The sequence below is a fragment of the Gigantopelta aegis genome, chromosome 7, assembly GCF_016097555.1.
Source record: "Gigantopelta aegis isolate Gae_Host chromosome 7, Gae_host_genome, whole genome shotgun sequence".
Taxonomy (NCBI): Eukaryota; Metazoa; Mollusca; class Gastropoda; order Neomphalida; family Peltospiridae; genus Gigantopelta; species Gigantopelta aegis.
Window position 1 is genome coordinate 18379463 of NC_054705.1, and position 12656 is coordinate 18392118.

General features: G+C 39.4%; 1 protein-coding gene across 1 annotated transcript; it reads right to left on the minus strand.

Moving 5' to 3' along the window:
- Positions 1–1364: 1364 nt before the first annotated feature.
- On the minus strand, positions 1365–5036 carry LOC121377751 (alpha-protein kinase vwkA-like). Its single transcript, XM_041505839.1, has 2 exons — positions 4918–5036; positions 1365–2415 (listed from the first exon to the last, which is right to left on the minus strand). Exon 2 carries the CDS (start codon positions 2380–2382, stop codon positions 1432–1434), a length of 951 nt encoding a protein of 316 aa, XP_041361773.1. The 5' UTR covers positions 2383–2415; positions 4918–5036; the 3' UTR covers positions 1365–1431.
- Between the last annotated feature and the right edge of the window lie 7620 nt (positions 5037–12656).

Genomic DNA, 12656 nt, shown 5'->3' on the forward strand with positions numbered 1-12656 from the left:
TTTAAGCCGATGGACTCAAAAAAAGAAGAAGATGCAGCCAGAGATCTTTTATATGTATTTTCCCACAGACAGGACAGCACATACCATGGGCTTTGACTAGTTGTGGCCGACAGACTCAAAAACAGGAAACTTTACCTTGAAGCACATGGGCTTTAAAAAATGGAAAAAACGAAAAGGATTACCTTATTCAAGCTCATGGGCTTAAATTCGTATAATATTTTAAAAATAGGAATATTTCCTCGGTTATATATATTGAAAATGACATTATTATTTACTGTTTCAAATAGACGGATTCGTTGCTCTTCCCGTCGTTAAAAGGCGAATTAATAACATATCTGTCTCATCCCCTACCCTCTCCAGTTGATGCCAGTGACAATGAATTATTTTATATGTGACTGAGGTGGTTATTAAACAATATACATTTATTTGCTGTCCTAACTTGCACTTTTTCTCGGTATTACGGTTTATGCACGAACATTTTTACTTTCTTAATTTAAGCCTTGGTCTTAATTTCAGATAAAATCTATTTTATTTCTGTTTAATTTATTTTTATACTGATATCCAATTACGGTTCAAGCAGTTCAAGCAGTTCTGAGCAAGGAACGGATTAATTAAATTTTAACGACACCCCAGCACCAAAAAAGACACATCAGCCATTGGGTGGCAAACACAATCAAATATTATATTTCTTAGTGTGTGTCTGTGTGTGTGTGTGTGTGCGTGTGTGTGTGTGTGTGTGTGCGTGTGTGTGTAATTTTAGGTATTTTTTTTAAAACGAATTATTTATTTTGTAAAATTTTTAAAAAGTTAATTTTTCTTTTCTGCTAAATACATTGGGGAGGTACAAGGCTGTTCCACATAAATTTATTTATTTATTTATTTATGGTGTAACCAAGATACACAAGAAGTGCTCCACGACTGGTATATTAAAGACCCTCGAGATACAAGTGAGGTTATTCTTACCAAAGCCTAGTCGAATATTCTGACGGTAAGAGAGCTAGACGGACATTTGGACAGTCACTGTTAACACTGAGAGTCCATCTACAGTCCGTCCCACAGAGAACGCCTTTTTTCATGCTATGAAATGTTCTACAACGTATTTATTTAACAGCCAATTGATTTGTAAGTTACACACAAGAATAGTATTTATATGTTATTTCCAAAAGACTTTTGTTTTTCTTCTTATGTCAAAGCAAACTGACATTATTGACAAATAGATAAAACATGTTTATAGAATGATGGGACTGACTATAGCTCTCTTACCGTCAGAGTACTCGGACTAACTAAAGCCGTGTTCTAGAATGAATGGTCACAATAATGATCACAATGTTAATTTAATCCTATCAACAACATAAAACATGGTTTTATAATGTACATTTTATTTACAAATACACACATTTGGTTGGCTGGTGTTAATTCAGTTTAATATGATTACCAATAACTCGGTGGGAGCTCGCAGTATTGGGATGGAGTGCGTTCGGAACTGATTGGAGGTGAACGTTCGGAATATTCTGGAGGTGGATATTCGAAATATTTCGCAGGTAGACGTACGCAATAGTCCGGAGATTGCCGAAACATGGCCCGTGTTATCCAGTTTCGATAGTTTTGCTGACACTCATCTTCGAAATGTCCGCCATTAGATTTGTGGGTGCTGATCGTTTGCATGTGTTCGGTCCAGGACCTGAAGTCTTCTTCTAGAAACGGACGATCTTTAATGACCTTGACCTTTGATGTGGTGGCCTCTTCCTCAACGGGTGGTTTCGACCACCCATTACACACTTCGTTGCATGTGTGGTTTTGGAACACGGCTCTCATTCCATCTGGTCCGTTATCCAAATCACCATATAGTTTGTCTGCCGAATGTACAACTGTATCGGCCAATGTGAGCTGGTTTTCAGAATTAGCTCCCTTGAAATCGCACACCACCACCTGTCCGCCAGAGGCGTGGTATGTGAAATGCATGAACGTGTCGGTAATCTTATTTTGGTAGTGAAATAAACTGTCCAGTCGTTCTTCGTCGATAAGAACCATTTCACCCTTTCTTAGTTTCCTCTCAATTTTCGTCGTGGAGGCAACTTTTTCCATTTCTGCCATTCGAGGAACTAGGGATCGAATCTTGGTCGAAGCGATTTCCCCTTTGTTAAATTTGTTAACCAGTCGTCGAACTGTCTGACATTTTTTCACTTCTATTTGGCAAAATTCCTCATTCCAGCCTGCGTACCGACCGACCTTGACAAAGACCTTTGTTATGCCATCAACTCCAGGAACGAGATATCCCTTGAAAATGATTGCACGTTCTCCGTGTAGCCAAGGCTTCTTCTTGAAGTATGTTTGTCCTCCGATAATGCCGGGTTGACGACAACAGAACGTTTTGTTAGGCATAATATTGTAACACTGGCGACAGTCAGTCAGTCACTGAAACAAAATAAATAAACAAATGTTTTATTTAACGACGCACTCAACACATTTTAGTTACGGTTGTGACGGAACATGCTCTTATTATTTTTCGCCTGTGGCGATGTTAATTGTTTCAGAGGGCCGTGTGCGGCGTGGTAACGTAATACCCCCGCTCGATGGTGGTCGAGCTGTTCCCAGTAGGCACTTAGACTAGGTGGGCACTTGGTTACGTAATACCTCTGCGCGACCGTACCCCCTAATACACACTTAGACCAGGTGCGGAGGTCATGTGGCCAGTAGTTACGTAATAACTCCGGTAGAACGGTTTATGACTGGGGTATTTCTGGCGAACTGGCGAACTGGCGACAGTATGTCTGGTCATCTAAGAAAATATATCGACTCTGGGAGTGGTGGAAATTCACATGATAGGTGAGGGACCGCGTTGTGCCCCCAGGCGATATTCGCTGTCTTTGAGATTTTTTGAATAAATAGATAGGATTTTAGAGATATCGGGGAGAAACATATTGGAAGGCTTCCGAGGAACGTGTCCGTTTGGACTGGTAAATATATATTTCTGCTCTGTTGTATAACCTTGATGTGATTGATGTGACTTTAAATATTTTAATACTGTATTATACCAATATTATTTAGACAGTGTTTCCGGTAATCTGACGAAGTAAATTGTAGGCTTCACTGTTCTAAAATTATTAAAGCTTAACCAGTCATCCTAGAGGACCTAGGTAAACTGTAGGTTATTGTCTTTATTGTGATATGTACCAGTATTAATTCTGTATTACAAGGTTACTGAATGAGTAGTTAAGGGTTAATTAAAAATTATCCAGTTAGGAATAGAGTTGTAATTCCTGTATTAATTAAGTTCCCCTGGCAGCGTTTCTCAATTATCACACGTGTGCGTGTTGTATCACGGTGAAGTGATTACAATATTGTGTAAACTAGACACCTAGTGATTAACTAATTAAGTGATTAGTTCCGGGTTGTTATTATTATTGTTGTTGTAAGTAATTAACTGTGGCAATATATTTGTCAGCGTACGGTTAATACAGATTCCAAAGTGTATTGTGTTTTGTTGTGTTTTTTAGTGAACTAAACGTGCTATATTACATATACTTTATATAAGATCTTATCTCTGATATACCTAGAGCCAAGGCACTCGGGTATTGGACTGCCCGATACAGAGAGATCTAATAGATATACAGTTATGAGAGATATTTGGATAATCGTGTTTTATTCAGTTACGGGTATTATAGGATCCCCGTGACAACGGTTATATGGCGTCAGATATATGATTAAGGACCACACAGGTATTGAGAGAGGAAACCCGCTGTCTTTCGATTAGCACAGCAAGGGATCTTTTATATGCACCATCCCACAGACAGGTTAGCATCCCACACCGACCGCGACGTAACGGGTTTCCTCTTTATGACTGTGTCAAAATGGCCATATGTTTGACATCCAATAGCCGATGATTAATAATAGGTCAAATGGCTCAATGGCCCCACTGTCGGGGATCGATCCTAAACCTAAAAAGAGAGAGAGAGAGAGAGAGAGAGAGAGAGAGAGAGAGAGAGAGAGAGAGAGAGAGAGAGAGAGAGAGAGAGAGAGAGTACGATACACGCATATGCATACGATAATGTTGGAGAAGAAAAAATAAATTTAGTGACTGAAATATGGAAGAATATACTTGAATATACTTTTCTGTATTAACAGCAGAAATAACGTCCATTCAAAACATACAGAGATTTGTTTTTAATTGAAATAATTAAACAATCGTGCGTTTAAGATTAAAAATGAAGGATAATATATATGAAATTTGTTAGGGTTTCGGTTTGTTTTCATGAATATGTAACAAAAACCTACTGAATAGGAATTAAATTTAATACTGACAAAAAACTTAAAGCGACATACCCTAGTTTTTAAAAACGCACGTTCGTCTAAGAAGTAATGATTAATGAGACAAACTCTAGTTATTTTAGACAGTATTTCCCTGTTTTAAACCACATCACTGACTTTTGCTTCACTCTGTAATAACCATATCCAAATGTGTGTTGCAGGTTTGTATTATAAGTAAACTTAATGTCCCTTTTTACGGGCTAAAACTAGGGTATGCGCCTTTAAGCTTTAAATACCTGAACTGGTCAATGATATGATTTTGTTTATATTTTGCTACATAAACGTGTGTTATAGATACATACAGATTAACAGTCAAAGAATAAAACTTATGCTAGGACATATGCTAGGATGCTAGGATAGTCTTATCAACTGTTACAACAAAGTTGGCAAACTCGACATTTGCGTTGTAATTTCCCAAACTCCGGACTTAGACGGGTGCGCTCAGATCAACACCTAATGCGTTATATACAACGAGAATCAAGTTGTAAGAGCGCTCAGCTTAGCAACTGGACAGTCGTAGAAGTCGTGAGAGGAAAACGTTGGCCAACTTTATGCTGGCAGTTAGTAGTCTAACACTAGCATTAGAAATTTTACAATTAAAACACTTACCTAATTTCACGTTCAGTTGCTGTGCAGATCTCGTCGCTTTGTTTTCTCGTCTATCATGCCTGCAGTACAGCCTGTTTATACACCTTTTGGAAATGATAAATATATCGACAGCTACCCATAGCGGGATCCCAGTTCAAGGTTATTTAATTTTTTCTTATTCTTACGTTATCATGTGACTTATTTCCTCTTTTTTCAATGAAAGAAAAAATTCCTACTGAATTCGCGGAAAGATACGTCACCGAGGTATACGTAACATAAAGCGTGCAGACCCCTACATTTAATAATAGCACACTGTGGCAACAAAAGTCGCTTGTATACATAGTGTCTCGGCTGACTGACTGATAACTAGTTTAACGTGCCCATATACCACTAGGGTTTCGAACACGCCCATCATGAGTCTGACTCGGGATGGAGGGGGGGGGGGGGGGGGGGGGTGGAAAGGGGGTTGAAAATGGGCAGAATTTTGAAAATAGCAATTAGTAAAAAAGTTAATAGAATAAATAAAAATTTAAAAACAGGTTACAAGCCAAAAATAAAAAGAATTGACTGCTCGGCCGAATATTGTATATAATTTGGAGCATTTTAGAAGGACAGTCCAAAATTAAATAAGAGAAAGAAGAGAGGATCGGACTATTTAATAATATTTTTAAAAAAAAAAGTAATTTCGACATAAAATTTTGAACGCAGATCTAAAAGTTTAAAGTCCGATCGATATGTCCACGCGAGTGGCCTCGTTAAGGCCGTTTGGGTGCACAGCTCAAAGGGACGAGATGGGTTGCATCCCGTCAAGAAAACCCCTAGATTGACAGTCGATAGACGTTGAAGGTGTAGTGCTGTGCTGAAATACAGATCTTGAGAAGCCGGATCCGTCTAAACGAGAGAGAGTATCATGGGTTGGTATAGTGGTGCGGACGGGCCCGACTCCGGAGGATACGAGATGGTATCACTATAAGGCAAGGTAAATTCTAGAAAAAGAGTAGTAGGGGCAGACCCCGCTTCCTATTTCTTCTTAGAGTGGGGCGGTCAATCTTCCAGTGCTGCTAGGACAGGCTCGGACATGTAGAGACTAAACGAGAACAACCGTGGCGTTCTGCAGAATGGCCGTCATACGAGTCACGAAAAAAAACATGTCGACAGTCAGACGGAGAAATGACGTCGAGGCAAGGAATCTCGCTAAAAAAAGAATCCAACCTGGTGGTGCAGGCTGTCAAAACGAGAAGCGTTCCAGCGTTCAATCAGTTCCAATGGCCGCATACATCCCAGTAGAAAACTTCATTTCGCTGACAAAAACAACGAAATGAAGGACCCCCAAGTCGAGCACACGAAAGCACGTGCAGTGTGCACAGGCGAAACAAACACGTCTTACCGCGTGGAGCTCCAGACTGGGAATGGACTGACTGATAACTACTTTAACGTGTTCATATGCCACTAGGGTTTCGAAAACGCCCATCCAGAGTCCGACCTCCGATAAGATCGGTGGCCTGACTCGGGATGGGGGGAGGGAGAGGGTAGAGTTGAAAATGGGCAGAATTTTTAAAATAGCAATTAATAAAAAAAAGTAGTGTCTCGGGGATACTATTTAGAAACACACCTGTCACATCTAAGATTACCAATCGAAACTAGTAGATGGTTTAACGTTCCCAGGGAAAATAAAATATGCAAACTTTGTAATAGTGATACTGGAGATGAACACCATTATTTATTCAATTATAGGTAGGAAGATAATGGAAGGAAATGTTTTATTTAACGACACACTCAGCATATTTCATTTACGGTTATATGGTGTCGGTAAATAAAAGGTATGCTATCATTATGTAATGCACCATTATTAAAAACAAAAACTGGCTATATTTGTTAAAATATTATCTAGTCCGCACATTTTAGCTATTTTGGTTGCATATCTTGTGTTCTATGTTAACTATAGATACTTCTATGTCGACGCCTGTTTTGTCATGTATGTTGTGTATTTGAATTGTCCTCTTGTTACACATTGTAATGTGTCTGAGTGTTGTTTAATAAATCTTGAAAATCTTTTATTTTCTGATTTAAACACATGCGAATTTAAGTCGATGGATTGATTAATTAACCACCGGCTATTGGATGTCAAATATTTGGTAATTCTGACACGTAGTCATCAGAAGAAACCCGCTACATTTTTTCTAATGCAGCAAGGGATCTTTTATATGCATTTTCCCACAGACAGGAAAGCACATACCATGGCCTTTATCCAGTTGTGGTCGATAGACTCAAAAACAGGAAACTTTACCTTCAAGCACATGGGCTTAAAAAATGGAAAAACCAAAAAGATTTACCTTAAGCTCATGGGCTTAAATTCGTATAATATTTTTAAAATAGGAATAATTCCTCGGTTGTATATATTGAAAATGACATTATTATTTACTGTTTCAAATAGACGGATTCGTTGCTCTTCCCGTCGTTAAAAGGCGAATTAATAATATAACTGCCTCGTCCCCTACCCTCTCCAGTTGATGCCAGTGACAATGAATTATTTTATATGTGACTGTCACGGGGATTCTATAATTCCCGTAACCGAATAAAACACGATTATCAAAATGTCTCTCCTAACTGTATATCTATTAGATCTCTCTGTAACAGGCTGTTAAACCCTAGTATGGCTCGTCTCTAGGTATGATCAGAGATACGATCTTATATAAAGTATATATTAATATAGCACGTAGTTCTCTAGAAACACAACAAAAACACAATACACTTTGGAATCTGTATTATCCTACGCTGACAAATGTACAGCCGTAGTAGTAAATTAATAACAGCAATAATAACAACCCAGAACTGATCACTTAATTAGTTAATCTCTAGGTGTCTAGTTACACAATATGCGAATCACTTCACCGTTACACCACACCCACACGTGTGATAATTGAGAAACGCTTACAGGAGAAGTTAATTAATAAAGGAATTACAACACCATTCCTAACTGGTTAATTTTTAATTAACCCTTACTACTCGTTCAGTAACGTGTGATAATTTAGAACGCTTCTTGGGGAACTTAATTAATAAAGGAATTACAGCTCTATTCCTAACGGGTTAATTTTTAATACCCCTAACTACTCATTCAGTAACCTTGTAACACAGAATTAATACTTATCACAATAAAGACAATAACCTACAGTGTACCTAGGGTCTTCTAGGATGACTGGCTAAGCTTTATATTACCAAATACTCATATAATGTTAGAACAAAAAGTCTACGATTTACTTCGTCAGATGACCGAAGACACTGTCTAAAGAATATTGGTATAATACAGTATTAAAATATTTAAAGTCACATCAATCACATCAAGGTTATACACAGAGCAGAAATGATATTTACCAAAGTCCAAACGGACTAACGTTCCCTCGGAGCCTTCCTAAATTCGTTCTCCTAGATATCTCTAAATCCTAGCTATTTATTCCAAAATCAGAATTTTGCCTGGGAGTACAAGGCGGTACCTCACGTATCATCTCATAGTCTGACTCTACTAGAGTCGGTATTATTTCTCTCTGATCGTCAGACTTACTGACGCCATCGTCGCCAAAATCACGGTTGTAAAACCGCACTCGCAGAGGTATTACGTAACTACTCGCCACATGGCCTCCACAGCGGGACTAAATGCATATTGGAATGTCCGATCGTGCGAAGTATTACGTAACAAGTTGCCCATCTGGGTTACGGGCAATAAATTGCACACGGCCCTCTAACACAATTAAAATCGCCACAGGCGAAACAAATTTAAGAGCATGTTCCGTGACACACCCCCACCTCAAAAAGGATATTTCCTCTACTCTAGGAATAGGGAAATATACTACATTAAAACAAAAAGGTGCGTTAACCGACGCATACGGGCATTTATAACACAGGTAATAATAAGGTGACTACCAGTAATCACACTGAGTCTCTGAGTCCCTGGTATACAAATAAAATATATATAAACAAAACAGAAATAAAGAATGTCAACACATTATCATAACGTTCAACTTCGGGACAGGGCATCAGCGATTACACTGGATGTGCCCTTGATATGTCCAATGGTAATTGGGAATTCCTGCAGAAGAAGACTCCATCTCAAAACTCTCTGGTTGGAGGCTTTCATTAGGATGGTCCAGTCCGTCTTCGTCTTCTGGGAACAGCACAGCTCCAGCACCCACGTCACTGGCACCCACAGCTAGCTTGAACGGCATTCGGTAGTCTGGTGCTGCCATCACGGGAGAGAGTAGCGCATCTGCTTGATACGGTTGAATGACTTCTCGCCTTCACCTGACCAATGGAACTTCGTTTCCTTCCTTTTCAGCGTCGCACGTTTTCCAGGTTTTCTCCGATAGGTATGCTGTCGACGTGGTGTAGCGTTGGGTTCCAAGCGCACATCTTGGCTTAAGGTATTGGTAACCGTTGGAAGGTCCCGACAAATGGAAACATTGTCTTGTATCAATGTAGTCAGCTTTGCTCGCTGGGGGTTCAAGTCTGCTAGAATCTGGCCGTTGGCCAACTTGACCTCTGCAGTCTTGACGTCATCACAGGAAATTGAGTGTCTCTCAATTTGGACCGGTCTCTCTGGAACTATCGGCAGTCTGTCAAAATAACCTTTTAGCAAATTGATGTGACAATACCTACTTTTCCTAAACCTATCAGGAGTGTTTATCACATACCCTGTCTCATTAACTCGTTTGAGCACAACATAGGGCCCGAAATACCTGTTCTGCACAGAACCCCGTTTAATGGGAAGGTACAGCAGCACCTTATCCCCTGGTTTAAATTCCCGACTCCTAGTCTTCCTATCAAACTCTGATTTTATTTTGTTCTGAGCATGGCTCAGTTGCGTCCTAGCTAGTTCGGTCGCCGACAACCTCCGATCTCTAACTCTCTTATTTATTAATACTCTCTCAGTTAACAATGTAGTGCGAACTGCCAACAATTTTGGATCAGCCCCCTGCTCTAGAACTAACTCTTGTCTATTACAAGGTAAGTCCCCTCTATCAAACACAACTGGTTCATTTACCCTCTGCGGGAGATCAACAGGTTCCACCACATTTAATTCCTCAGTTGACTTATCTACCATTTTACTGATAACCTCATCCACTCCAATGTCATGGCTCACACACGTATCAGACAAATCACAAATATCCTCTGCGTCTTGTGCTAACCTACTGGTCATATCCCTAGTCATTACACACGCAGGATATTTAATCTCATCAACCTCACACTCTTCTATTGGTAACGTGCTGTCTTTAATTAACAGTTGGTCACATTTCGGCTGACAACACTGACTAGTCAAATCATTTCCCAACAAAACTCCTATGTTTTCAACAGGCAAGTCCTTCACAACACCCATAATGACTGGTCCCGTCACAAACTTCGAACACAAGAAAACCTTATGTAACCTGACAACCATATTTTCTCCAGTAACCGAGGTTAAAACCAAACTACGTCCTATGTCTGAATTTTCAATACCAGCTAAACACTCTTGCGTGATCAAACTCTGACTACACCCGGTATCTCTATAGATTGATATAGCCTTAGGACACAACTCTTGTTTCACATCACAAACCATACCAGTGGACACATACGGGTTTACTTTCTCTGCCATGGGACTAACCATTAACTCTCTCGCTAACGGAGCTGACCTCACTAAACCGACCACTTGCGCATTATCGCGTTTCCTTTTAAAACAATCCCCGATAAGATGGTTATCCTTTTTACAGTAACTGCAATGTGGATGAAAAGTTCGTGCATTGGCTGATAATGCAGGTCTGTCCTTACTTTGCCCACCAGGTGCATTCCTTGCCTGACTAGCTGACCAACTAGATGACTCTCCCCGATAGTTACTTTCCCGGGGAAAACCTGGCTGAAATTTCTTCTTATCACCCTGTTGTAAAGAGCTACCCGGTACTGCCTGAGCTTTGTGTATTAACACGTAATCATCTGCCACTATGCCTGCCTCCTCTATCTTTTTGACATCACGATCCTCTAAATGAATACGTAAGCTAACTGGTAATCCATTTTTAATGTCCTGTAAGATCAACAACTCCCGTAACTCGGTATATGACTCTACCTGATGAGAAATTACCCATTTATCAAACATCCCTGCCTTCTTAGCCACAAACTCACTATAAGACTGACCCTGCGTTTTTCTCAACTCGCTATACCGTAAACGATAATCCTCAGGTCGTAATTCATAAGCCCTCAACACTGCAGCCTTAACTAAGTCGTACTGACTTGCTCGCTCATCACTCATTGAATTATAAGCTATACTAGCCTTCCCCTTAAACTTAGACACGGCTAACAATGTCCACTTAGACTCCGGCCAATTTAGCTGCTTAGCGGCCCGTTCAAAAAGTTGAAAGAACATATCTACCTCCTCGTCATCAAATACCGGCACTGATCTATAAGCCTCCGACATGTTAAACCCATTTCCGGCTTCTCGTCTAACTTCTTCAGTATTCAACTTTAACTCATGTTCCACTTTTAATTTTTCTAACTGGAATTCTCTATCTCTATGTCTATCTTCTCTATCTCTCTCTTCTCTTTCTCTTCTCTTTCTCTCTCTCTATCTCTATCCCCATCTTCTCTTTCTCTCTCCCTCTCTCTATCTAATGCACGTTCTTCTCTTTCTCTCTCTTTCTCTTCTCTTTCGTACTCAAGCTTTTTAAAAGCTAATTGTTGTTCCACACTTAACTCATTTATCTCTATCTCTGGAACAATCTCACTGTCTTCCATAACAGGCCTATCACCAAAAACTTCCTGGATAATAATTGTCTTTATATCACCTAAGGTTTTAGCTGATGTTAAATCAATTTCTCGCTCACCCGCGATTTCAACTAACTCGGCCTTACGTGCTCGCTTAATCTCCACTACACTGAGCGTAGGCCTATCCAGCAAATTCTTATCCATGTTTAGATATGACGCACTTATTACTAATTAATTTTCTAGTGAACAACGTGCTACTTCTGGTAAATTTGTAAAATTAATTTATAAAGCCCCCATTTACAAACAATACTTTTTTAAATATGCATGTCCCGTTTCAGATCCGGGACGAGCGCCCCAATTTTCTACTCCTGTCACGGGGATTCTATAATTCCCGTAACCGAATAAAACACGATTATCAAAATGTCTCTCCTAACTGTATATCTATTAGATCTCTCTGTAACAGGCTGTTAAACCCTAGTATGGCTCGTCTCTAGGTATGATCAGAGATACGATCTTATATAAAGTATATATTAATATAGCACGTAGTTCTCTAGAAACACAACAAAAACACAATACACTTTGGAATCTGTATTATCCTACGCTGACAAATGTACAGCCGTAGTAGTAAATTAATAACAGCAATAATAACAACCCAGAACTGATCACTTAATTAGTTAATCTCTAGGTGTCTAGTTACACAATATGCGAATCACTTCACCGTTACACCACACCCACACGTGTGATAATTGAGAAACGCTTACAGGAGAAGTTAATTAATAAAGGAATTACAACACCATTCCTAACTGGTTAATTTTTAATTAACCCTTACTACTCGTTCAGTAACGTGTGATAATTTAGAACGCTTCTTGGGGAACTTAATTAATAAAGGAATTACAGCTCTATTCCTAACGGGTTAATTTTTAATACCCCTAACTACTCATTCAGTAACCTTGTAACACAGAATTAATACTTATCACAATAAAGACAATAACCTACAGTGTACCTAGGGTCTTCTAGGATGACTGGCTAAGCTTTAT

What these genes read in the sequence shown, in the direction of transcription:
- LOC121377751 (XM_041505839.1), bottom strand. Translation starts at nt 2,382, where the DNA reads ATGCCTAACAAAACGTTCTGTTGTCGTCAACCCGGCATTATCGGAGGA.